This window comes from Pan troglodytes, chromosome 2 (genome assembly GCF_028858775.2).
Source record: "Pan troglodytes isolate AG18354 chromosome 2, NHGRI_mPanTro3-v2.0_pri, whole genome shotgun sequence".
Classification (NCBI taxonomy): domain Eukaryota; kingdom Metazoa; phylum Chordata; class Mammalia; order Primates; family Hominidae; genus Pan; species Pan troglodytes.
In genome coordinates this window covers 159,737,483-159,765,051 of record NC_086015.1, presented here as the reverse complement: position 1 = coordinate 159,765,051, position 27,569 = coordinate 159,737,483, and the positions used below count along the sequence as shown (strand labels likewise).

General features: G+C 40.5%; 2 protein-coding genes across 6 annotated transcripts in view; one reads left to right on the top strand and one right to left on the bottom strand.

Moving 5' to 3' along the window:
- The first annotated feature begins 56 nt into the window (after nucleotides 1-56).
- Nucleotides 57-14,097, top strand: SSR3 (signal sequence receptor subunit 3). 3 transcript variants are annotated; one of them, XM_063807297.1, is made up of 6 exons: nucleotides 57-440; nucleotides 1,155-1,404; nucleotides 1,616-1,742; nucleotides 6,405-6,503; nucleotides 10,974-11,105; nucleotides 12,145-14,097. In XM_063807297.1, the coding sequence occupies exons 3-6, from the start codon at nucleotides 1,639-1,641 to the stop codon at nucleotides 12,209-12,211; spliced, it is 402 nt and encodes a 133-aa protein (XP_063663367.1). In that variant the 5' UTR covers nucleotides 57-440; nucleotides 1,155-1,404; nucleotides 1,616-1,638; the 3' UTR covers nucleotides 12,212-14,097. The 3 variants fall into 3 exon arrangements, with proteins under 3 accessions (XP_063663367.1, XP_516834.1, XP_003950269.1); XM_516834.9 differs by lacking the exon at nucleotides 1,155-1,404 and having other exon boundaries at nucleotides 180-440; XM_003950220.6 differs by lacking the exon at nucleotides 1,155-1,404 and having other exon boundaries at nucleotides 222-440; nucleotides 6,405-6,542.
- A 2,682-nt stretch (nucleotides 14,098-16,779) lies between these two features.
- KCNAB1 (potassium voltage-gated channel subfamily A regulatory beta subunit 1) overlaps nucleotides 16,780-27,569 on the bottom strand; it is a 416,871-nt gene continuing 406,081 nt past the window's right edge. For all 3 annotated transcript variants that reach the window (XM_016942215.4, XM_016942216.4, XM_016942217.4), the window contains exons 13-14: nucleotides 23,894-23,982; nucleotides 16,780-18,729 (exon numbers count right to left, since the gene is read on the bottom strand). In XM_016942215.4, coding sequence (XP_016797704.1) covers nucleotides 18,640-18,729; nucleotides 23,894-23,982 — 179 coding nt within the window. In that variant the 3' untranslated portion in view covers nucleotides 16,780-18,639. The remainder of the gene's footprint in view (nucleotides 18,730-23,893; nucleotides 23,983-27,569) is intronic.

Here is a 27,569-nt window from a genome sequence, read left to right as displayed (position 1 = left end):
GTTAATTTTTTTTTTAAAGCACCGACTAAACTACAAATCCCTTCTCTCTCCTCCAGGTGGGTGGGTCACGTGTCTTGTCAGGAATCCGGAAGTCTGGCCCGCTCGCCCAATCACGCCCGGAAGCCTATCTAGTGGCGCCAAGCTGGCCAATCCTGGGGACGCTTGCTCTTCGCCAAACCGGGTCCCGCCTCCGCGCGCCGCGCTGACGGGTCGTTAGCGGATACGGCGGCCGCAGGGGCGGAGTCAAGGGCCTTTGCCCGCCTTGGCGGCCGGCTCTACGTTCCCTGTTCTCGCCTCCAGCTCCGCCATGGCTCCTAAAGGCAGCTCCAAACAGCAGTCTGAGGAGGACCTGCTCCTGCAGGATTTCAGCCGCAATCTCTCGGCCAAGTCCTCCGCGCTCTTCTTCGGGAACGCTTTCATCGTGTCTGCCATCCCCATCTGTGAGTGCTGGGAGCGAGGCGGGTTAGGCAGGCCGCCGGCTAGTCGGGCTGGGCGGGGACGTGGCAGGACCCGGCGAGCAGGCAAGGCGTGGGTGCCGGCCGGGGGTCGGCAATCTCTCCAGCTCCCCTGAGCTCGGGGAGGCACGGAGCCTCTTCTTTGGGCACAGTGTTGTCGCTTGGGATTGTCCTGTGCAGCACTCGGGGAGGTCACTTGTTAAAAGTACGCACGTTCCCGAGCTCCACCCCAGGAGAAGGTGGTTAACTAGTTCTGGGGTGGCGGCCCCGAATCTCTATTTAAACAGACAAACTCAAGCATACTGCCTCTGCCCTTTTCTATACAACTGTTGCTTGCCGTTACGAAATTTTAAACTTATTACTTATTTTGCATAAATTAATTAGGTGAGAAACCTATGAAGTGACCCACTGAATTATAAGTGCATCTTTACGTGAGCTACTTCACACCATTGCATAATTTTCCTGGTTTTTGCAAAAAGAGAGAGGTTGAAGTGCCAGGGGTTAGGGATCTACCTTATTTAGACTTTTTAATAATCCTACTGGACTAATTCTAGAATTCTCACTTGGTTGGGAAACTGCAGACTTGGACAAGGTCGTTTTTAGTAGAGCTCAAGTTTCCAGAACTCCTGTCTTTTGCTGCACTGTTGTTGGGCATTTAAAACTAAATGTATTTTTCTCTTTTGTCCTTATACAACCCAGCGTGCCATTAACGTGATGCGAAGCCATATGATGGCTCACTAATTGGACATAGCACTGCTTGGAGTTCTGATAACAGCCACGTCAGCAAGGAAACTATGGTTTGGGACTGCACGTGGCGTTTTGGAATGGCCTGTGTTTCGCATGCTAGTACCCTGATGAATGAAATTTGAAGTCTGACTTGTGATTACGTTGAGCCAGAGTTTGTTCTCATTTTAGAAGTTGAAATCTCATCTGGACTAGTAATAGGAAGGTGATGTTTTTCAAATGTTCTGAACTGGAAAGCTTGAGACTATACTGTTACTGGTTATCTCACTTCTGAAGATCCTCAGATACTATTGGATTGCATAACTAATAACCTGGTATTTTACCAGGCTTAGCTATAATTAATTTCGCAGGCTTTTGTTACGGGGTTGTAATGTTTTGTTTCTTTTTGTACTCTTCCCCCTTTTATTTTAATTCAGGGTTATACTGGCGAATATGGCATATGGATCTTATTCAGTCTGCTGTTTTGTATAGTGTGATGACCCTAGTAAGCACATATTTGGTAGCCTTTGCATACAAGAATGTGAAATTTGTTCTCAAGCACAAGTAAGTATGTTTTTCAAGTGAAAGTACGTACTACATGTTATATTTTTATATGTCTTCTTAAAGATCATTTGTGTGTGTTGGTTTTAATAAGCATTAATTTGAGAGATATATATATTAATAAACATATTTTGGGGGAAAGGAACATTGATGCTAGGAAGAATTATTAACTAACTGAAGTAGAGACAATGATCATTCTGACACGGCTACAGAAGCAGGTTTTGAGGGTGGAATTAGAACACTTAAACACAGGCCTTAATATGAGGTTCATCAGAGAAACAAACCCACCAAGTAAGTTAACATTTCAGAAGCTAAATGTAATTCCTTATGGAGAGAATTGTTCTGGGCTCTTCACGTACTACTTTTGGAAGTTAAAGAAATGATCTTTTTGTCATTATTATTTTTTGAGACAAGGTCTAGTTCTTGCCCAGGCTGCAGTGCAGTGGCATGATTATGGTTCACTGCAGCCTCAACCTTCCCAGGCTCAAGGGATCCTCCCACCTCAGCCTCCCAAGTAGCTGGGCCTACAGGTGCAGGCTACCATGCCCAGCTAATTTTTTTGTAGAGACAGGCCATGTTGACCAGGCTGGTCTTTTTATTTTATTGCTTTTTTTTTTTTTTTTTAACTCTCTGTCATTTTCAATGCTAATTACATTTGTTTTCATACAAGTGTATAAAATGTAAAGGATTAACATAGTCTAAGATCACACATACTGTAAAATACAGCTTTTAGAGAAGAAAACTCAAGCCTCACCACAATAAACTTATACCTTAATTATAAGCAATTAAATATTCTAGTTTCATAGAGGTTAAAATGCAGGATCATGTAGACTTAGGAAAGATGGTAACATTTATTATTTCTCAGCGTCATGGTCCTCATTGTCTCATTGGAAGTGGTATAAATTGTTTAATTGACGCCCTTTGATGTTGCTTTCATGTACACTGTGATACTTGGGTAGGGATAGCAGGATTATTTCCCTCCTTCCTTGATGGGGTCATCTAGGTGCTGTATTGCTTTGAAAGTAATTTCTTAAAAGGCAATTGGAATTTCACTGAGACTTGAAGTACGAACATACTTTGTATGTGCATTATCTTTTCATCCATAGTTCTCACTCTAGTTTGGATGCTGTTTTTACTTGTATTGCTGTAACAACCTCCATCTGGTCTTTTAAAACAAGTTTAGGGCCCGCCCTGCCATGCACTATATGAAGCACATTACCCTATGTAATCCTTATAGCATCCATATGAGGTGCAGGTATTTTCCTTGTTTTATCCAATGAAGAGTATGTATTTCTCCTTATGTGACATCATTTTTATCATGTCATTCTCATAACAACTCATCATGGCTTTTTTTTTTTTTTTTTGAGACAGACTCTCACTCTGTTGCCCAAGTTAGAGCGCAGTGGCCCAATCTTGGCTTACTGCAACCTCTGCCTCCTGGGCTCAAGCGATCCTCCCACATCAGCCTCCCAAATAGCTGGGACTACAGGCACGCACTACTACCACGCCTGGCTAATTTTTGTATATTTTGTAGAGATGGAGTTTTGCCATGTTGCCCAGGCTGGTCTTGAACTTCTGGGCTCAAGTGATCCGTCTGCCTCGGTCTCCCAAAGTTCTAGGATTATAGGCGTGAGCTGCCGTGTCCAGCCATGGCCTGTTTTTTTTTAAATGTATTAAAGCCAAATTTTTCTAGACCCCTGGAATGCAAGTCATCTGCTTCCTTCCTATGAGTCTGGCCTCATCTTTCAGAATTAGGCTTTAACCCTTCTGACTCAGCCCTCACATCATCCTTTGAATATGTCTTGTGCCCTACCCTATTTAGGATTAACTTACTTCCTTTCCATTCTTACCTGTGTTTTATTTCTAGACCTAGGAATCTTTTCCAGAGAAATCCTTCCTGATTTTGATCATTTCTTTGCTTTATTGTCCCTGTGTTAGACTCTTTCGGGGAATGAGGAATAGAAACATGTTGAGATGATCTCAGTTAACAGGGATTTATTTTAAGAAATGTCCCAAAATGGCCTCAGTGACTGAAGTGGCCTTAGCAGTTTCCTCCTTACTGTTCTGGACACAAACGAGCTCAGGTTTTCGTGGCTGCTGTTCTGATGGACCAGCAGAGAAATTGGGTTATCTTTGTTATCTTTCTGCTTGGCAGCCCCTCAACCAGCTGCTATTCCAGGATTCAGCTCATGTGGGCCTCCACTGTATGGGACTGTTTCCTGTGAGGCGTGTCCATCTGTGTATCGGGAAGCCCTCACAAGTGGGCATCTTGTATGACCCATCCTTTGTAATACTCTTGGAACTCAGTCCCTTTGAGACTCGTCATTCTTTACTTATTCTTCATAACATTTTTCATTCATCTCTTTAGAATCAAAGTCATGTTCTTTTTACCTTTTCCTTTCTACTTTAGGCTTCTTGAAGACACCTGCCATATTTTATACTCCTTAAAACAGTTAATGGTACATTTAGTTCAGTAAAATTTCAATGACTTACTGACTTAATAGACTCAGAATGGAGGTTTTTTTTTTAAGTCATAGTTTTGGCTTTATATTAAATATGCTACTGACTTTGAAATGCCTACAGATTTGCAAGATGGTTAAGGTTCAAAGATCCAGCAAGATGCTGAGTGTGGGTAGCTGTTGGCAGTAGAAGGAAGATGGCTTCAGAGTTGACAGTCTGGGTTCCAGTGCCAGCTCTGCCACTCTTAAATGTGTGGCCGTGGGCATAATTTTACCTTTGTAGACTTCAGATTCCTCAGCTATAAACTGGAGATGCTAGTGGAATTTCAGAGGGTGGTGAGGATTCATTATGATCATACATGTTAAGCATAGAGTCTGGCACATAATAAATGTTTATGTACAGGGTTGAAGAGGTTGGGGCTAAGAGAGCCCTTAGAAGTTGTTTTTGTTTTTTAACGTGGCATAATTTAAACCATGTTTGCAAAGATGTTTTTATTTTAAGAAATCAGGTAGTGTCTTTTTTTATTTTTAATTTTGGAAGTGTTCTGACTTACTGATGTGAAAGAGTAAAGGAAGAAAAATACAATTGATTTTATGGGTTATCTTAGTTGACTAAGTGCTAGGTCACTAGCGTGACCTCTATTTTGTTTTAGAGTGTTCAGCACTGAGTGAGGTTTATTTTCTGAGAGCTCTAAGACAGAGGGGAGGGCTTCCTCCTCTTGAGTTGCAGTAAACCTGCAGTGTGGTTGTTATGCCCCTGGTAGGTAAGGATAAAATTCTAGACCTAGAAGAGAAATTGCTTAGTTATCTGGTGTAATGTCTTCCTGAGGATTTATCATGTGGACAATCGGTTGACTGTTCGTCCTAAAGACACATAGTGACAACCAACTCTTTTGAAAATGCAGTCGTTTATTCCTGTGTCCTAACACCTTGATAGTTGGGGTGTGTGTATATATTTTTTATATTAAGCTAAGAAAGGTTTCTGCAGTAAACTGTGTCCATTTCTTTTCAGTTGGTCTTTTGTGGAAAAAAAAGTTGTCTGATGTTAAGTTCAAGAAACACATTTATTTATTTTTAATTTTTCTTATTTTTCCTGTTCTCACAATCTGTTCTCATGAAGAAACATATTTAGTGCCTGGTCTGCTAAAGAGGTTCAGAGAGAAGAATCTCTGCCTTTGGAGCTGAGTGTATCCGAAGTGCAAGAAGCATATGAAAAAAGATAGTTTTTATATAATGAAATGAATCAAATGAAGTTGGATCTTCGGAGTAAAAAGTTCATTTTAGTGTCCTAAAGTGTCTCTTAAAAAGACAGCTCTCTGCCCCCTTAGCAGCCTTTTACTTTAGGTTTCAGAATTGATTTCCTCTTAATTGTGTGTGTTTTGTTTTGTTTTTTTTTTAGAACTATTTTTTCCTCTTTCCAGTTACCAATTTGTGTGGGGTAACAAGGTTTAAAAAGTAACTTTGTAAACCTTTTAAAAAATACATTATTTGAAAGTGACTAAACGTTTTCTTTTTATTAATAACAATGTCATTTCTAACTCAGTTCTTGAGTGAGAGAGCTAAAGATGGAGACAGGTAAAAAAAATAGGTAAAATCAGTTGCAATTTGTGCTTAACTTGTATCCCAGACACCCTTGTAGTTGAAGAAAGATTGAAAACTCCTGCCTTGAATGACCTGGGGCTTTCTGTCCATCACACCCAGCTTAAATTGTCCTTTGGAGTAAAGTTAAAATAATTACTTTAAGATATTACAGCTATTATTTCCACTTCGTTTAAGCCTAGTTTTCGCTCCTGTTATGTACTTGGAATTGAAATAATACATCATTTACTAATGCCTTATGAAATTTATTTGTTGAACAGTTAGATGATAGGTTAAAACAAAATGTAGTTAAAATGATTCTTAACTAAATTGTGTTAATAGCATTTGACTTTATTAACCACATTAATTCCTAAACTGTGGAAAATTCTTCTTTTTAAGGGGAAATCAAAACACGTCACTAATAAACCACATCTTGGACATTTCTCGAACTTCTCTTTTGGCTAGTGCAGTGTAATAAACTTGGAACTTTCTGCTCAGCTTCTTTTCTTGAAATGTGAAATATCATTCTGTTGCCAGTACGAAATATGAGTACGGTGTGTTTCTGAGAGAGTGTGATGTTCACCTCTGTAGCATATGGAAACTTTTTCTTTTTTTCTTTTTCTTCCAGAGTAGCACAGAAGAGGGAGGATGCTGTTTCCAAAGAAGTGACTCGAAAACTTTCTGAAGCTGATAATAGAAAGATGTCTCGGAAGGAGAAAGATGAAAGGTTTGACTCCTGTTTAAAGTATGGCCATCATAAAAGGGGGTACTTTGAAGAAAATTTTTTGATTTTTGCTTAAAGAATGTGGATTTTGGAATTGTCTGAGGTAAATTTTGGAATTGTAGTAGTAGTAGTAATGGAAATAGTAATAGCTGACTTTTAGAGTTTTTATTACAACCAGATACTTTTATCTGTGCTGTACAATAGTTGATTTATTCCTCTAAAGAGTCCTGTGAAGTAGGTACTATTTTTATCTCCTTTTTATACCTGAGGCAACAAAGGTACAGAAAGCTTGAGTAACTTGCCCAGGGTCCTGAATTAGTACATGGTAGATCCATGATAAGAACACAGGCAGTTTAACTTGAGAGCTTGTACTTGTGACTGTCTGCTGGAATTGAGGAGGCAACAGAGCTTTGTACAGAGCAGGCTTTGTCTGTTAATAGGTGCACAACCTTGAACATATCGCCTAACCCCTCTGGGTCTGAAGGGTTTATGTGTTAGCATGTCTATGTGGTGGTATTTCTGTTCCTGAGCTTCCCGAGGGATATCCCGTAATTAGTTATCTGTATTGGTTGGGAAAAAGAAAATAACTGGGTTTTTCTCCTGTTGCTCAATTCTGTGCCACGTTTGTTAACCCCTAGTCCCAATTTTTTCTGCCAGCTGCTCTTAGAAGGCTTATTGGACAATCTTAACGTCTGAGTAGCAGAAGTCCCTGAGTAAACTTGTGCTGAAGAATTGCCACATAGTTTAATAGTTGTGAGTCTGCTGGTTTTCATGGATCTTTTGTTTCAGTATCAAGAAGATGCTTTGTTGGAACATATTTTTTACCCCACTTTGCTCCAGAACTTTGTGTGAACTTCCATTGTTAAAGTGCATATAATATATTTTCTGTATTTAATACGGTTTTCTTAAAATGCATATAAAACAAGTAACACACTTTTAAAGGACCAGAAACCATTTAAAAGGAGGAAAAGGTGGATGAGCAAGTACCTTAGAGTTAGTTACAGCAACTGAGCACTGAACTTAGTTGTGGGTTTCCAGGTGTCAGGGGAAGCATCTGAGGTCACATAGCTTTCATTGTCTGACGAGAAGCAGCATGCAAGTCCTTCTGAAAAGAAACTTTCCTGGCACTGGATCTTGGAAATACTTTATCAAGTGGATCCTTATTTAAGGGACACTGAGTAACTTAATGAACAATGTCTTCTATAGTGGTTTTGGAAAGGTACCAAAACATTATTAAAATGATTATCTTCTATGGCTCCTTTATAAAACTGAAGGCACAGTATTATGACAATGGAGGCCTTTCTGCATGGAGCAGCTTTAATGAGGTCGGGCTGCATAGCTTTCCAATTGCTTGTTTTTTGCATAGGGATCAAGGTTAGAGAATCTAGATCACTGTTTTAGAAAAAACTTTTTGTTGAATTTTTCATTACAATGGTGTTTCTTAAACTAGGGTATGCATAGTTACCTAAATTTCAAAATGTTTGTTACAGCTTTTAAAGGTTTTCAGTGATTAATTATGTCAGGGATAGTAAATGGGTTTCCTCTGCCCACTGCAGTCTTGGGCAGATTTGGTCTGGCACTTGTTCTTGATCCTGGGTTATGTCTCGGAATCTTTCTCAGTTTAGTGTTCAGGTAGTCACTACTAGTGAATCAGTTGAAATTGGGAATGAAACCTTTGCCATTTGCTGGATTAGGTATTTCAAAGTGGGGTGAGGTGGAGGTTTCATGGATATATATAAGTGCAGAGTGTCAGAACATTATAAAATTTCTCTTCTTTTCATTGGTAGAAATTTGGCTGTTTTTATTTCCACCATAAAAGCCATACGGGATACAGTTTGTACTGTATTGATTGACCTTGATAACTGGGACCAGAGCCTCTCATTAAGATCTAGCTTGTTTCTCTCTGAAAGAATTCCAGGAGATTTGATGTAAGAAGAAGGCTTATCAGCATTTCTTTGCTTAGATGTGTATCTCTCAAAGCTCTGTCTACATTCATTTGGAATATATACTCCATGCCGCTTAAAAGTACTTTAAAATGTTCATTTATCCAAGGATGGAAATAAACAGAGGAGAATGTGAGATTCATTAACATTCATTCCAGAGTGGGAGTGTGGTTTCTTCTTGATTTACAGGTGATCTATCATTTAACAGTTGCTTGGTCTCAACATTTCTCTTGTAGGAAGCTCTTCCTGAAAACATCCTTAAGATATTGAGAAGTGCTCTCCCAAACCAGGTTCCCTACTAGGAAGAAAATGTCTTCTACTAGGCAGAACCGTTGGCAATGAGGGCATTTGGGGGTCCTAAATTTAAAACAGAAACAAAAACAGGATATGGGTGGACTCAGTAAAAGTTCTAAAGGCTGTCAGGCAGTCCTGACTTTATACACTGATGTAACTAACACGTGGTCATATTGGGATCTAGGGAAATCTAAAGGATTGGGCAACTTCTTTCATTAAGAGTTTTTTGAAAATGGTTCTTGTATTAGTCGATTTTCACAGTGCTATAAAGATACTACCAGAGACTGGGTAATTTATAAAGAAAAGTTTAATTGACTCACAGTTCTGCATGACTGGGGATGCCTCAAAAAACTTACAATCATGGTGGAAGGTAAAGAAGCAAGTGCCTTCTACACAAGGTGGCAGGAGAGTGAGTGAGCACAGGGGAAAGTGCCATTTTTAAACCATCAGATTTTGTGACAACTCCCTCACTGTCACGAGAGTGGCATGGGGGAAACCGCACCCATGATCCAGTCACCTCCCACCAGGTCCCTCCCTCAACATGTGGGGATTACAATTCAAGATGAGATTTGGGTGGGGACACAGAGCCAAACCATATCACTTCTTATTTAGGACTTGACAGAAAAGAAGTTAAGGAGAAGCACTGTGATGCAGGTGAGATAATTTTATCATCTAGAGTAAAGTCAGGCTAATAACCTACATAAGCAACCTGACTTCAGTGGGTCTCATGCCAGAGTCTTAAAAATGGAGGCAGTTGTCCTGAGTGTTCATTCTAGTGTTAAACCATGTTGAGACTATGCATCTTACTAGGCTGGTATCATTGATCAGTGTTAGAATGATATGTTTCCTGGAACTCCAACTCTTGTGTTTTAAAAATTTACATTTAAACTTCTATGAAATTAGAAGGTGTTTTATAGTTGATGGCTGCACTTAATGTAATGTCCTTCCCTTCCTCCAAACTTACAGTAAATGGAAGAGTTATTAAGTCGATGGTGTCTGTAGAATTGAGGAAATATGGCATCTGTTGGAGACTACAGATTTCTTAAGATGAGCATAAGATGTTAATTAGCCTTCATTTAGCTCCTTTCCGGCAAAACTTGTTTTCTTTGGATTAGTATACTTAATGAATAAAATGTGTCAGTTACCAATGACTTACTTAAAGTGCTGTCCTTAGGGTTGAGGGGATGTGTCATCTGACTCCAGAGTAGGTTTACCTTTTTGGGAGACAAAGTGTCTACAAAGTGGCCTTCAACCTTTTTGATAATGACCTACAGTAAAAAATATGTATTTTACCTTTTGACCAAATAAACTCACACGTGGACACATGCACATGTTTCATAAAACGATAATTATCCTACTCTGTGCGATGTGCTGCTGATGTTTTTCTATTCTTTCCTATTTCATTTTTTTAAAATGCTGGTCTCAACTCAATTAATTTCTATGGGCATTCGATCCACTTGATTGAGTTCACATCCCACTAATGGGTCACAACCTACCCTTTTAAAAACTGCTTTACAAAGTTAATTAACCAACAAGAATGAAGGCTCCCTTATTCACAGGCATCCTATAACTTCCTTTTGCCTGTGTGAAGGGGTAAAAGAAAAGATGGATGAAATACTAGTAAATTAATAAGATAAACTATCAGAACAAGTAAAATAGAATAAAAAGTAGAAGGATTTTACAGGCATTAAAAAGTCCTCCTAATGATTAAGCGCTCTTTTTTTGTTTGAATTAATAAAGATGGCTAACAATAGCCTACTTCTGTGAGACCACAGGTAATTTTTGTCATTGGGATTGTCTTCTGAAGGTGTGATATTGAAGTCTGAAATCCGTAGGCTGTAGAAAGCCTCAAGCCCAAGGTATAGCCAAGGAAACTCCACAGGCTGCTAATCATGGAGTCTGAGTTTTAGGTAAGGGCCAAGAGAAAGATATTTGACTTAGCTGCTGATGAAACCGTGCGGGTTGCCATTAATGAGTCCTTTCTTCCATAACCCTGGTTGCCTGGGAAAAATGGTAACATAACCAGCATGATGTTTTCTTCACTATCATAGAGTGACATATTTTTTTTCAGTGGAAGAAAGGGGACAATTCTGACTAAATCTAATATTACAAACACATTCTTACCCTAGAACACTCAAGGAAAAACTTGTTTTATGATGAACTAGAGCCATATGGTACTTAAAAGGTTTTTAAAATCATATTTATAAGCTTGTTTGACTTGTTTCTGTGTCTCTAGAATCTTGTGGAAGAAGAATGAAGTTGCTGATTATGAAGCTACAACATTTTCCATCTTCTATAACAACACTCTGTTCCTGGTCGTGGTCATTGTTGCTTCCTTCTTCATATTGAAGAACTTCAACCCCACAGTGTATCCTTTTCAAGGTTGATTATCTTTTTTAGAAGTCAAGAAACAGTAGTTCATTTTGGTTTTGACTTGTCTGGATATTTTAGTGGAAAGAAAAACTGCTCTGGGAGTCAGTCCATTAAATAGTGCTGACTTTAGATAACTTTCTGGACATTTAAAATAACAGCTATTGGTTTAAGATTCTTTTAAGTTTATGAATTATGACTGTATGATAAAGTATTACAAAGTAGTCTATGGGAATCTGTGTCCTTGCCTCCTTAAAAAAAAAGCTCCAAAGAGCCAAAGCAAACCTGTCATTTTTGATAGCTTCTGAAATAATAAGCCCCTGTACCTGTTATTTTTGGGCTCTGAGGGTTGGGTGGATGGCCAATGCAGTTAAATAGGTTCATTCCAGTGTATCTTAATAGTGTTTCAAGCTGCTGTTAAGTTGAGCTTTTGGGCAAGAATCAGTCTTCTCTTATTAATTTATTAAAGGTGTTATCCAGGAATGTGCAGCCAAGATTTTAACAATTGGTGATTATGATGTAATAAAATATCAGATACCCTCCAACGTGTACCTTCTGGGAATGCTGGAGTGGTTTGCTGAAAATTGTAGAGTTCTGAGGCTAGGAGTAGCTTCGAACTTTTAGAACCTCCTTGTTGTTGCAAGCCAACTGCAGCAAAACACTGATTCGCAGGGAAGACTTATTTTTCCATTGCTCTTAGGGGAAGAAAAGGAAAACAAATCTCTTTTCTCTCCATGTTCTTTGATCAGCTCTTCGTGAAGGTTAAATGGAATTCAGATTATTCTTTGTGATCATGTGTTCTAGGTTTCTGTCTAAAGTGTTTTTTTTAAATTGGAACACATTTCCTGTGAATGTTTTCCATTTTTTTTTGGTCTTCTGTCTTGCAAATTGTGTTTGCAGACAATGGGGCTGCACATCATTATGATTACACCAAGTGTGAGGAAGGAAGCAGTACATTCCAAAGAGATGGGCTCTTTATTTTCTCGAAAAACTAATTTGGAGTTACTCATTTTTCCATAACATTAAATTTCTTACAGGAACTACATTTTGTCCATAAGTGCTTCATCAGGACTCATCGCCCTCCTGTCTACTGGCTCCAAATAGACCATGTCAGCTTCACCCCCTGGCTTTGTGTCTATGGGTGGCCTGTGGTATATGGAAAAGTAGCAGGGTGGTCAGGGTGGGAGACACAAGATGTTTTTATAGTCTAGAGCCTTTAAAAAACCCAGCAGAATGTAATTCAGTATTTGTTTATTGGCTGTTTTTTGACAGATTGTTGAAATTAAATGAATTGAAAGGGAAACTCAGAGTACTAGGACGTTTATTAAAAGGAAAAAAATGTCTTGCAATGTGCTGTAATCACAAGAGGAGAAAATAACTTGTTTCCTTGATCTGTCAGAGGTCACAGTAACCTGGGCCGAGCTGTTATTATTTATTATATAATAGTAGTAGGAAGTTAATAACTGGTTCTCTGTGTTCCAAGCACAATATTACAACTTCTTTTGAACCGTAAATATCAGAATGAATCCTCTTCCCAGGGGATTGAACAGAGCTTAATGTTTACAAGTGTTTGAATTTGTGATCTGAAATAACACAAAATTAAAAACATGATTTCTCTAATTTTCCAACTAGAGGAAGAGAAACTTGTGGAAAAGTTCTTTTTTTTTTTTTTTCTTAAAGAAGGGCAGCCAAGGTAGTAACCTAAAAATAGTGCCCAGGCATATGAGAGTTGTCCTACGAGGTTAAAGAACACACTGTTCCACTGTATGGCTTTGGCCCTGAGTGGCCAGGGAGGTCAACTTGACCCTGCCATGTTGGTTTGACTTACTAAGACACAGGAATCATTGTTTTCCTTGACCAGGGTCTCACACCCTGGAGGAATGTTAAGTAAGAGAAAGAACCTCTTTCCTGAATATTGACATGTAAAAGACCAAAGTAATTTTTCTGAACTTCTGCAATTCTGAGAACTCTCCAAGGAATTTACAGTGATTTTAGTGCTTGTCAACATTTTTCCATGAGGACTTTCATACATTTGACTCTTTAGTTCACAGGTTCCCATTGATTGTGAGCAAGATATTTATCTCTTTAGCCCTTGGGGATCCAGCTGAGAGCAATCTCTTGCATTTTTTTACCCGTGTATGTACAGATATCATTTCTTGTGTATGCCATGACTTGAAAAAGTTTGGGAAGCTCTTTAGCAATATCAGCTAAAAGGATATGAAATCACAGGTGATAGCAGTTGTCATTCAGTAATTTCCTACAAGCAGCACCCCAAAGGAAATATAGTCCTAATCTTTACTATCCACTTCTAAATTTAATGTGAATTTCATACATGTTATTAGTTGTTTTCTTTATAATTTTATAAAAATTATTCATCAGGAGTTTAACTTCCACTTCCATGCTATTGGATGTGTTGGGCTCCATGCAAGAACTTGGAAGAAAAACAGGCAGGAATGCATTTGCATAATGACCCAGATCATCATTTTCTGCAACTGAGAATTATATTTCATCATTGCTTCTAGAAGTCTGCAATTCTTTACTTTTCTTTGGTGCATTATTATCTAGGTGCCATCACTGGATAATGTGGAGTGACTAGAGAAGTGACATATCACTGCAAGGTACAGTTAGGGTAACACTTTAGAGGTTTATTATTTTTAAAAAACTTTTCTTGAACTCCTGGCCAACATGGTGAAACCCCGTCTCTACTAAAAATTCCAAAATTAGCCGGGCGTGATGGTGGGCGCCTGTAATCTCAGCTACTTGGGAGGCTGAAGCAGGAGAACTGCCTGAACCCAGGAGGCAGAGGTTGCAGTGAGTCGAGATCGTGCTACTACTGCCTGGGTGGCAAGGGTGAGACTCCATCTCAAAAAAGAAACAAAAAAACCCAAAAAGTTTTCTTTACTGTTGGTTAAAAAAAAAAGCCAGACCATAGTTTGACTGGTGGCATGGAATTTGTGTATCAAATAAATGCATTTGCTTATTTGACAAACCATCAGTGTCCACTATTTGTTACCAGAGTTGGGCCACTATCTTTTAAAATTGCTGGTGAAAACTTGCCACTAGATGGCAGTGCCTGTATAGATGGGGAAAAAATTGCCACTATTCTTGGTATAATACAGTGTAGCTTAGATGAGGTGGTGAAATAGGGGTATCAGCCGAATATTCCTAATATAGTTTCTCTTGAATTAATAAACTGAAGATTTGTAGGAAAATGAGTGAGCGAAATTTGTTTACTGTTGTGAATTTTTCCTACAGCACTCTGTTTTTAATCTTGGTGTTTTCCAACTTTCTGTACTAATAGATACATTTCTGTGCATAAGATTATAAAGCATATACTCACAGTTCAGTAGTTTTCGTTAAGGATTTACTGTGTGAGTACTTTACTGTGAGGAATTGCAGAACCTTTTCCCCTCTACTCTTGTCTAAAAGTTCTGTGTGGCACACAGAGATGCGACCTACTCAATCTGACTTAGTAAAACCATGCTGTAGAATTTTTGTCTTAAAAAGACCACATACCCAGCACCCATGAAATAAAAGATTCATCTGTAATTGGGATTCAAAGTGATTAAATTCCTTTGTTCATACTCATAAATAGCACTAAAGTGTTATAACATTTTCATTTACCTATTTTTAGTTCCTTCATTTTAACTTAATAAAAATCTTGGATTGATATTCTTTTTTTTTTTTTTTTTTTGAGACAGAGTCTCGCTCTGTCACCCAGGCTGGAGTACAGTGGCTCTATCTTGGCTCACTGCGAGCTCCGCCTCCCAGGTTCACGCCATTCTCCTGCCTCAGCCTGCCGAGTAGCTGGGACTACAGGCGCCCGCCACCACACCCGGCTAATTTTTTTGTATTTTTAGTAGAGACGGGGTTTCACCCTGTTAGCCAGGATGGTCTCGATCTCCTGACCTCGTGATCTACCTGCCTCGGCCTCCCAAAGTGCTGGAATTACAGGCATGAGCCACCGCACCCGGCCTAGATTGATATTCTTAAGCAATAAAAGTTTACTGGTTGTCCTATTTGCCATATTATTGAAACTTGGAAAGGATAATTTGAAACAAGGGTTGAAGTTAAATATGGAGATTGAATTTATACTCAATTCTTGTGAAAAGTCTTGCTTAATAAGTATGATTAAACTTTGCTTCTTAAAATTTGTATTTTCCCTACACTTCTTTATAAGAATCCTATGATGAAGTACATAATCTTTATTATATTATTTTACATTAACCATCTTTTTTTTCCAAATTGTTTTATTTTTTATTTTACTTTAAGTTCTGGGATACATGTGCTGACCATGCAGGTTTGGTACATATGTATACATGTAACCATCATTTTAATATCTCACACATGTAAATGCACATCTTTGTAGTTACCAATCAAATGTATGTGAGGCAATGAAAGGCATTGAGCAGTTACAGTAAAGGGCAGACATCAGGCCTCTGCCAGTATGTACCTGTTGTGCCTTCCTGCCTGCCCTATTTCTTTGTTTTCAGTGTGCGTGCCAGTCACTGCTGCTTCTGGAGACAGGATGGAAGGATACATGTATGTGTACATTTATGGAGAAAACCAATTTATAGCTGTATCAGAGCTCTAAGGGATTCTCTTTCACTTCCTTGGGACTCCCAAGCAGAGGAATTAATAGATTAGGAGGGTCTTTTGGGGGGGTTGGTTTAAATTTTCAGGGCGATAGAGGCTAACTTCTCGTTGGCGTTCATGAATTTTCAATATATCATCTTTTTGCTGACTTATCCCTGTTTGATTTCTGAGTTTGGATTAATAAGTAAGTTTTTTAACTTCAACATTCTCACAAACAATTTCTGCATAAAACTTCTTCTTTAAAGCTTAAAAAGAAAAAAAAAATCTACCTAATGGAGCACTGAACTAGAACACAAAATACTTGGGTTCTAGGCCTGGTTCTGCCATCAACTAGCAGTGTGTGAGTTTGGGCAAGTTTTTTCATCTATCCAGGCCTGCTTTGCTCGTTTGTCAAAGAGGGATGGCTTTGCAGATGGCTAAGTTTCCTTCAGGCTCTGACATCTGCCTCATGACTTTGGCACTCTTGTCATGAAGAAGATGAAGTGACAGTTCTTAAAGTGGGAAGCCAGACACAGGGTTTCTAGTTTGCCTGAGATTTCCATATAGGGATGGCTGGTACCCAGGTTACCTTTTGGAATGATAGATTCTCTGCCAGGGAATTCTTTTTGGAAGAGAAAAGAAAATAATAAGAGTGCGTGGAATTTTTTCTTAAGGACATAACTAACTGTGAAATACATTAGTATATTTACCATGACAGATTCGCATATAAAAAACTGGCTGTTCCCACAGCTAAGCCATAATATTTATATTTGGTTTTGATTTGCAAGTAAGTTTTTAAAAGTGAATTTGTGAAGCCTTAACCTTAGTGCAGAGTGTTCTAAAACCCAGTGAGAAATGGTATCTTCAGTAGTTAATCTCCATTGATTGATTGATAGAATATGTTTGGATTGCAATTTAAATCTCAGACTTTTGATCACTACTATTTCTGTTGAGTATTCAGTGCAGCTTAGCTGCCAATATAATTTTTATTTAGATGATTATTGCCTAATTTATGGCCACATACATTTTACATGTGTATGTTTTACATATATGGAAAATACACATAAGCCTTACAGTGAAAGATCAGATAAAATCTATTGTAAGATTGAATGCACAAAATGCTTTTATTACTCTAAGCAAATAAATCAAATCACATTTCCCATTAGACAGCACCTCAGCTCCTCTATACATACAGCAGTTCGCTGGATTGAATACACAATGAACAACTGAAAAAAATGATCAATTTCCATCATTCTGATAACACGGGCAAAAAATTCAAACTCTCTGTTAGAATACAGGTACTAGTAATCAAAAAGAAAATTTCTTGATATCTCCCACTAGCATTTTCAGATTTAGAATTTAACCATGAAGTACATATCTAGAACTGATGACAGAAAATCGCATTTTAAAATAATAATATTACAGTTCTTCTTCTGTAAACCTCAGAGTGATTTCTGTGTGGGGAACTTGCTGACCAGAAAATTAAATGAGAATTTTGCACATCCTCAGATAGCCAAATAGAGTTAAAGGGCCACTCCCACACCACCCCCTTCAAAAAAAAAACAAAACATGTTTTCTCTCTTTTTACAGATATTGACACAGTATAGTCTCACAATTTTTCTCAAGTGGGATATTAATGAGGGTAAGTAGCCAATAGTGGCAGGGCTAGATACACCTCAGATTTCGAGTGCAACAAGGGTAAGCCCCATTAATCCATGCAAAGAACTTTCATGCATATAGTTTAGTGCATATAATATGATTATAGAACCAGAAGTTCTTTAACATTTTGCTTTTCACTAGGCAAGTTAATTTACCCAGCATATTCTGAATAGTGACATAGCATTTTTCACAAAGCCAGTGGTTGACTTTCATGTTAACAATGCCTCAAAAATACCAAACATTATATTATAAAATCCCAGTGCTAATTAAACAATGAACATTTGCCTTCCTGGGTATTTTACAGGTTTACTTAAAAAACTGAGCATGTGTATGTTTATTTGTAAAGCTCAAATATTTAAACTTGCAGAAGTTGTGCCTATAAGCAGTTGAAAGTATAAAGCAGGTTTTAATAAAATGTAGTAAAAAATGAACACCTAATTGCAGATACATTGCATTTTCTTTGAAGCTAAGTTTCCATAGCAGTGTAGCCCTCTCTTTTATAAATCAGCTGCAATGTCACTAAAGATTGGGTATTCATCCTTTTACTGTCTCTACTTGTAAGTGGACATAACATTAGAATCCTAATAGACATTCTGGATAAGTTGTACAAGGCCATTCTTGGGGCCAAGCAACAGTAAATATTTGAAAGGTAATAAAACAAATACCTAGAAATTTTTGTTTTATTGAATAACAAATGGAACAAAACTTGTTAGTATGAATGTGAAAATAGAAAAAAAATATATAAAATTCTTTCTGCTTATTCTTCCAAGCAAGACTTTTGAGTGAAGATACTGTTTTTTTTTTTGCAGTGAGATATATTTTTAATAACTATTTACTTAACAATAATCTATTTACTAAGAAAAATCTCTCAATTCTTTTCCTTCACTGAATTTAGTCTATCTACTCTGTTTCTTATGCAACTCACATTGCATCTGTGGATTTTGTTCTTTTGAAAAAATATATCTGTACAGCCTTCTTTGAGTTACCAAATGCCTGAAGGTAGTACCACACCCCCTGGCCCCCATATTCTTCCCATTGCATAAGCATGAGGTGTATACAGCAATGCAAGAATAGGTGACTCCAGTCCAAGATAAGAAAATAGAATGGCTTTTCTTGGTTGTGAGTTTTCAGATGTGCACAGTGGTAGCGACAGCAGACACCTCAAAGAATCCAGGGAGGGACACTAGAGGTTGAGCAGCAAGCTGCTAAGTGATTCAAAAGACTGGTTAGTAACACCTTTCTGTACTGGGCACAGGCCGCTATTTTAACCATGCAGCTTCTGTGGTTCATGCATTGCCTTATGATCTATAGTCCTTCTTGCTGTAGGGCTTGTTGCGCAGTATGTTATCAATCTCATTTACCACATGTGATGTCATCTTTGGGAGAACCTGAGAGCAGGAGGAGAAGTACAAAGGATATTGTTAGCAGTGTTGATCATTCAGTTTTTTGTGCTCTATATTTAGCAAAGTAATCTAGAATCATATATCTTCATAAACCACAGCTGAAATCTAAGCCCCCCGCCCCCAACACCATCACATTGTAAGCTCCTTGAGGTCAGGGGCCTTGCTGATTGACTGCATAAATGAAGGCATAAAGGCATAAGTGAAGGCTCATAGAAATATAGAGCAGCTCTATCCAACAGAAATATAATGCAAGCCACATTTGTAATTTTAAATTTTCTATTAGATACCTTAAAAAGAACAGTGAAATTAATACATGTTTTTACTTCATTATATCCAAAACATTATTTCAACATGTAATCAATATAGAAAAGATACTTGACAGTTGTTTTTGGTATAAGTCACATCTTGTGAACATGTTACACTTAAAGCACATCTCTGTTTGGACTCACCATCTTTCCCGCATACAATAGCCACATGTGGCTAGAACCATAGTAGTACACAGCACAGGTCTAGAGACTAAGGAGAGATTTATTCTGACTGGTGGTCTTATCCCTGGTGAAGGATGGCTGGGGTTTAACAGGCATCCCAGGTAGATGGAATAGCATGGAAAAGTGAACTGGAGTGATAGTATACAGTGATTGGTGTAGGTGTGGGGATGCTAAGAACAGGATACGGATGGTAAGAATGGGATAAGAGTGTGGAAAGCCTTGAATGCCATTTTATGGAGTCCCCACTTTAGGCAGTGGGGAACCTGTCAGGACTTCTGATCTAGGAGTAACCCTATCAGACACCTGGAGGTAGTTTGAAGGATGAGCTGGAGGAGGTTGAAAGGGGACACAGATGTTAGATATGTATTACAATCCAAGCCAGGCAATAGGGCCTTAACTAGGGCAGTGGAGCAGAAAAGTGGACCTGAGAGACATTTTGGGGGAAGATGGTGGTTTCAAGACTGAGTAACTAGAAGTATATTGGTATTGATTATTGAGATTAGAAACCAAAGGAGTAGTAGTTTGGGGAATAAGAAGTTGGGAGGGAATAGGATGTGTTGAGTGTAAAGTGCCTGTGGAATATCCACCTAGGAGTGACTGAGCAGCTGCAAGTGCAGCTGTGGAGCTTAGTAGCTGCCGGAGTACTGGAGTTGAGGGTTTGTGAGTCATTTGCACCGACACGCTGACTGAAGCCCCGGGAAAGGATGAGCTCATCCAAGGCTAGCATTTACTGTGAGAAGTGGGCCAAGGGTACACATTACACCATAAGACAAGGGACAAAGGCAGACTTTCTCACTGGAAAAGTCTGACCCTGTGTGGAGACTGTGGTGAAATACAATTCTGACGACCAATTCTGAGGTTTCAACCTCATTCTTCCTTTGTTGCAATCCTGCTGGCCAAGGTGACCTTGTCTCCAGTCAAGTGCTATCCTCAGAAGCCTTAGGGTTTGGCAAAATAGAGCTGCCAGCCTGGGAAACTTCATTCTGGTTAATGTTTTACTGTCTGAAGCTGAAGGAAGAATTTGGTTTCCCACTAGCTCTGGAATTTCAGTGTCCAAACAGCGAATGTGTTATTTAAAATGAGATTGTAACAATGAGACCAAAAACCTAGAAATTGGATTTGTTGGATTTTTTTTTTTTTTTTTGTCTAAAATACAGCGGGTTAGCCACGTGAGGAGAAGAATCCTTCATTCATTACACCAAAGCAAATCTCTATAGGAAAGAGATTTAAACATTAAAAAAATGAAACCATAAAAGTACTCGAATAAAACAAGACATAGTATCACAAGACCAGAATTTTCAAGAGAAGCCCCACTTTGAAACACTGTAAACTACTACAGATTTTACAAACACCCCACAGGCTACTAGTTTTGCAAACTTGATGTTACACTGCCTGGGATAGGTGGTGGGTTGCGGGAGGTCTGGCTAATGTTGCTGGGGCTGGCTGGGCATTAGTAAAGTCCTCCCAGGATTGGGTTCCTATTGATCTGGAACTTGGGGATGGAGTAGGATTTTGCTAGGCTGGGATAGTGGTCAGTTTGTAGGCAGAGGGCCACTGTTATGGCCGAAGCTCTTGAGTGGTTGAGAGCGGCTCAAGATTGAGATTCCAGGAAGGTGTGGTGGGGAGTGATGAGGCCCGACTGCTGTGGAGCCTGGCCTTCTCTGATGGGTGATGGGAAGCCTCAGAAGGGTTTTAAGGCATGTGGGGAGGAGGGGGAGAGGCGGTTCTCCCACCTTTTAGGTGGGAGTGGGGAGGATGGAACCTGTGCAGGTGAAGGTGGGCTGCCTGCAGCTGTGGTTTCTCCTCTTGTCTCTCCCATCTGTCGGGTTCTGATTTATATACGCCCCTTCGTTCCTGCACATCTTAGGCACATGGCATCCCTTGAAGCAGCTGCCTTCCCAGCCTACTAGAAATATTTTCTTACAACTGCTGGTGCTCCGTATTTTCTATCCTTTTGCAGCCAGTCCCACCACTGCTGGGCACCCCTAGTCACCCAGTCTGCTTTTCACCATGTTGTGGGGCCCAATCACAACTCGTCTTGGGTGGACTTTAGTGCTGGGTATGGGGGAGGTGAAGTAGAACAGGGGAGGATTGGTAAGCCCGCAATGGTAGCAGTCTTGCTGCATGGATAATGTCCCCTTTAGGATAGGCAAAGCCTCATCCTGCTGCCAGCCAAAGCCTTGCTAGGGAGGAAATGTTTTGGGAAGAAAAATTACTCAAGAGTTTTCCTCTGAAATATGTCCCCTTCCCTGTCAGCTGCCTTGCCTATTTCCACAGCTTTTAAAACTCAGCCCTAGACTTGCCTCATATGCCATCCCTAGGCACTATGACTGCCCCCAGGAATGGCAGTGATCTCCCTGTATTAGCATGATAAGAATCCTCAATTCCTCCCTCTTCTGCCAAGCCATGGTGTCTCTCTTTCCCAAACCTGCAGAATCCATCCATTTCTCTCCCCCTCCATGGCCACTACCCTCATTCAAGCCACCATCGCCTCCTGCCTGGATGACTGCCCTTGCCCTTCATTCTACTTTATGCATGGCAGCCAGAGTGACCTTCAAACATTCAAATAGGAGCATGTCCCTCCTCTTAAAACCCTCCACAAGGACTTGTTACATGTAGCATGAACTCTAACCCCATGGTGTCCTGCGAGACCTGGCCCTGCCTGTCTCTCCACGTCAGTGCATCTGCTGTCCCTGTGCTCAACTACGTGTTGACCACATTGGCCTTAGCTGGCAGTTCCTGGGAAAAGTCAAGGTCTTTCCCATCTCAGGGCCTTTCCACTGCTCTTCCCTGTCCCTGGAATGCACTTTCCTGGACTCTTCACATGCTGTGTGAAGACATGTGAATGGTTGTCAAAGAATGTAAAAAATGAAGGCACATGAAGCCCTCGGAATAAACATATTCCAGAGGGGCTTTTTGCAAAAACATTTAATGTAGGCTCACCCATTTCTCAGTCTCAGTAAAATAAACATTTATTTACTTAATAGCCCTTTTCACAACCTGAAATCATTTTGCATATTTATCTGTCTCTCCTACTGGCACGTAAAAAATCCCTTGAAGGTTAGACAGTGTTTTTCTTCTTTCCTGTGTTATCTCCAGTACCTGGTATACAATAGGCTCTCAAAGATCTGTTGAATGAATCAAGGGATAGATTTTTTAATTCACTGTTTCTCAGCCAGCACATGAGCTCTTTGAAGGCCAGGTCCTGTTCTTACTCATCTCAGTCCTCCCACTGCCTAGCATGATGCCAGGCATAGAATAAGTGCTCCATAAATATTAGTGAAACTGAAATCATTGGATTGAATTTCAGTTCTTTTTTGTACAAAGTGTTCTGTCCCCTCATCACTGTGTACCCTTATCTTTTCCCAGAGCATAAATGAACATAAGAGGGAGAATTCCTCACGTAGCTACAGGGAACCTCACAGAATCCAGTAGGAGTTATGGGGCTGGATATGGGAGTTGTTAGAAGCAGAGAGGCAGAGGTGATTACACGGCTGCACAGTCCTAAGGTTGGGGGAATGGGCAGGGATCTATACCATTTATTCCACAGTGTATTCTGGGCTATTTTTAAAAAGGATTTTAAATCATGTTTGTCGCTACCTCCACCTGTTTCCTTTTGGGAATGGTAACAGGGCTGTGTGCTTGTTGCAGGGACAGGTAGATAGGGAAGAAGCTGTGAGACAGTTCTTTTCCTCCATGAGCAGGAGAAAAATAGATAACCTTACCAGGTAGTGGCTATGGCAGGAATTGTGGGCAGGATTGTTCCTAGGGCTTTTAGCAGGGTTGAGAGTAGGATAGGCTCAGGACTAGTTGTGGCCTTTGGGGAAAGGAGGTGGTCACAATAGATACTAAACTCCACCCCTCTAGTTAGAGCTCCCAGGAACATCCTTTCAACCCACCCACTGCCACTACAGGCTCCCCAGAATATGGCTGCAGGCCCCATCTAGTGCCCTGGACCAGTGGCCATCTCATGGGATAGGGAATGGGGATGGGCCTCCTAAATTTGCTTCTAGGGAGGTGTGATCCTGGAAGTCCAAAATAGAATTTTGAGCCCATTTCTCTTAAAACATGGCAAATATTTATTCAATAGATCTTGAGTGTTAACTAAGGGACATGTAGTAAGTACCCTAGGAACTGGAAAACCAGTGGAAAAGCAAAGACACAGGTCTGACCTCAGAGGGCTTGCAGTCCAACAGGAGAGACAGGCAGTTATACTACATTATCGTAAAAGATCATGGGAGGGGGAATACAAGATGTTCAGGGAACAGCAAGAAGGGGCTCAGCACACAGCAGGTGGGCAATATTTGTGGAAAGAACAAACAAGTAAATGATGTATGTATATTGTCCTATGACTTAAATTTCCAAGCAAGTTATCAGGCTGGCTTTTATGGCGAGGCCTGGGAAGTCAGTTGCCACGTATAACACTGCAATGCACTCTTCCACAGAAACAAACCATCCCAAGAAATGAGCTTTGGGAATACTGCCTGTTCATAGGCAGAGGACAACCCTGGATCCATGTACTGGGAAAGTGTTCTGTTGCCTTTGTTCCCCCTACTCTTGCCCCACCCAGGACAGAGAGGGGGAGAGTTGGGACACTGCCTGGAGATAGCCTCAAAGGCACCATTAAATTCCCTGATGTTGGAAGGGGCTGCAGTACTTGCCTGAATGGCACCAAGGTTTTCAATGAGTTGTTCAGGAGTGGATGATCCCAGGAGCACAGAACTCACACCTTCATTTCTCAGGCACCACGCTGGGAGGAGAGGACACTGGGTCAGTTTATCAAAGCACTTCCAATCATTGATTAGCTTATAAACACCTGCTACAGCTGTTTGTTGCAGCCAAAATTTATTAACTTCTTTTTGTGGAGGATGTACAGTGCTTCCTAGGATTAAAAACCTGAGCAGCACCCCCTGTTGTGTAGAAGATTTGACAGAATCTGTCAAAGCCCAGCTGGGAGGGGAAATGCAAATGCATAGAGGCGCTGGACAATGGATTGTAAGATTCTCTCCAGCACGCTCAGCTGCCCTCAAGTAGAAGCAGAAAACACAGATGCACTGCTGTCTTTCTTGCTTCTCCGCTGGTTTTCCAATTGCTAGCCTACTATATGTCTCTTAATTAACACTCAATGCATTTGGGTTGGCTCGGGGCTTAAGGCCTTTTTGCTTTCCACATAAGGCCCTGTCACCTCAACCAGGGCATTCAAGCTACCCACCCTAGAAACACATTGTTCCTGGAAACACCTAACACTGCTCACCAGCAGATGGCTGGATTCCTGTTTCTACCTTGGCCCACAACCTCCTGTCTTTCCATTGTATTCATGGTCTCATTTTCCACATCTGTTGCTTGTAACTCTTGTAGACTCTAGGTTTCTGGTTCCTTGGTTCCCACCTACCTGGCAGCCCTCTCTGGACCTCCCTTTCTTCCTAACCCAAGATTCATCCTGTGTTGATGATCTAAATTACTCTCTTATGAACCCTCACACCCCTCACTTCTGCTTCCTTAGCAAATCCCCATCAGTACTGCATCTGCGTTTTTGGCTTCTACTTCAGGGCAGCTGAGCGTGCTAGAGAGAATCTCACAGTTCATGGTCTGGTGCCCCTATGCGTTCACGTCTTCCCTCCCAGCTGGCTTTAGCCAGCCTGGCCAGCCTCACTCTTGCCCTTGGTCATCTTTCTTTTCCCGAAAATGACCTTAAACCTGTACTCTTAAACCATCCCATCAACCCCTGCCCCCTCACTCTTAGTAGATGACCTTGTCCTAATGTCTATAGAAAATCAAGTCCCTCCATTGGAATATTCCTTAATTCCCCACTCTCCTACTGCATAAGCATCCACATCCATATCCTCCAGTTTCAGAAGAGGATGTGTGCGGTTTCTGTCCAAGACCAAACTGCCTTGGAGATATCTCCTTTTTGCCTTTTCTTGGACTTGATTCATACATGATCCCACCGCCCCCACCACCCCATTTCAAAATTTCTTACTGTGTCTTTCTGTCAACAAAACATGCTAAAATTTCTCCCATTCTAGAATAGGCTTCCTCTGACCCTTTTTACCTGCTTAGATACTGCCCCAACCTTCTTCCCCTCTTAAACTTCTAAAAGGTCAGTTCAGATTCCCTTACTGATCTTCTTCACATCCCAGTCACCTTCTTGCTGTGTCCAGAAGCTAAGGTCCCCAGGAGCCTGCTGGTGATTACAGTGGACTTCTGAGTCCTTAGCTGCCTGGAACTCAGTGTTGCTGGACTCATAGATGCAGTGTCTGCTGGGCCTTCCTGCTAGATGCCCCACCAGCACCGCAAACTTCTTGCTATAATGCCTGGCCTTCTTGCATTCCCAATCACATGTGGGGGCATCACCAGCAATGTGGCTCCCCAATCTGGAAACCTGGGAGTACTCTTTAAGAACTGTCCTGTTCTGACCCCCTTTTCCCTTTTAACTGCTAAGTCCAGTTGATTATTCCTCCTAAATATTCCTCTAGTCAAGTGGTTTTCAAACTTTGGTATGCATCAGAATCATCCAGAGGGCCTGTGAAACACCCATTGTTATGGCTCACCCGCTGAGTTTCTGATTCAGGTCTGGGGTGCGGTCTGTGCATTTTTAACACACTCCTAGGTAATGCTTATGCTGATGCTGCTATCTGGGACCATGCTCTTTTTTTTTTTTTTAACCAACTTAATTGAGGTAAAATTTATCCATCAAAAATTTTACCCATTTTAGGTGTACATTAAATAATTTTTATAAATTTACCAACCATCATTTTTAAGGTGCAACCTTCACCATTTTTAATGCAGTTTTATAACATTTCCATCACCCTAATAAGATCCCTACCTCAAGTACCAGGCAGCCACTGATCTACTTTTTGTCTCCAGATTTGTCTTTTCTGGACATTTCATCTAAATGGAATCATACAATAGGTGGTCGTTTGTGTCTGGTTTTCACTTAGCATATGTTTTCTAGGTTTTTCCATGTTGCACTATGTACCCGTATACCATTTCTTTTTGTTGCTAAAGAGTATTCCATTGTGTGGATACAGGGCTCAGTTTGACAATGACTGCTTTGGTTCAGCTGTCTTCTCCGGTTCAGCTGTCTTCTCCTCCTCAGTCACTGCTGCCCTCACTCAGGCCCTCACCATCTCTCTCCTGGATAACTGGTTTTCCTACCTCTTGCTTGAATTGTCCCCTTATATTTCCCCCATACAGCTCTCATCCAGCCAGCAGCAGTCTCTCTAAACACAAATCTGATCATATCACTTCCCTAGCTAGTGCCTGACATAACTCATTGTCCTGTAAGATGAGGTTCTTAATTCTTACCTTGGCAAACCTTATTTTCTAGCCTACCTCTGCAGCTTCATGGCTCCCTACCTTGAACTTTGTGCTTCAGGAGCACTCACCTGTCTTTAAATCCTCTCCATCTCCAAGCATCTTGCTGCTTTTCTCCTCTTCCTCTCCCTTCATTCTGGGGCACATTGCTCAAGCTGTTCCTTTTGCCTGGAATGTCCTTTTGCCTTCCCCTTTCTTTTTGCCTCACTAATATTTGCCTGTCATTTGAGATTCCCCAAAGGTATTGCCTGCTCCTAAAGTACTTCCCTGAATTCCAAGCTCCTACTCTAATTCCCTTATCCCCTGTTCCCTTCTCAATATGATGACCTGTATTAAAATTATCTGTTTATTTTCTTGACTTGCCCACCAGGCTGTGAGGTATGCCTTATTTGCAGTTGGATGCTCAGCCACCAGCCCAGTGTCTTGCACAAAGTAGGAACTTATTAAATGTTTGTTGAATAAACATAGGCATGGATGATTGATGGATGTCCCCAAGCACATCTTCTGCCCACATTTGGACAGCCATATTGTCAACTGATACTCTTAAGCTGTTACCGTGTCCAGGCCTTTTATGGTAATCACTGAATTTCCACATGGGCAAAATACAAAATAGTGCTGTATAAAAGTACCAATCCAATCTTTCTCTCTCTCTTTTTTTTTTTTTTTGACTGCATTATTTCCTGCTTTGCACTGAGAACTATTTTTGGCCTTAAAGGTAGTTCTGAGGACAAAGCAGGTTCTAGGTAAATTATTGCCCATAAACTACCTGACTACTCGAGGTCACCAACAGCTGATTCCCCTAATGGGCCTGTAGGGCACAGGAGAACCCACTGGGCAGAGCTGGTTACCTCCATGGTAGCAACTGCAGCTGATTCTGGATAATTAGCACCTCTAACAAGTGTCACTAGCAAGTATGTCCAGAGTGCCTGTTCACTAAGAACAAAGTATGAATGCTGGCTCCAGTATACCTGTGTGACTTGGGGAGCAGGCACACAGTTGGGTTCAAGTAGTTTGCTTTCT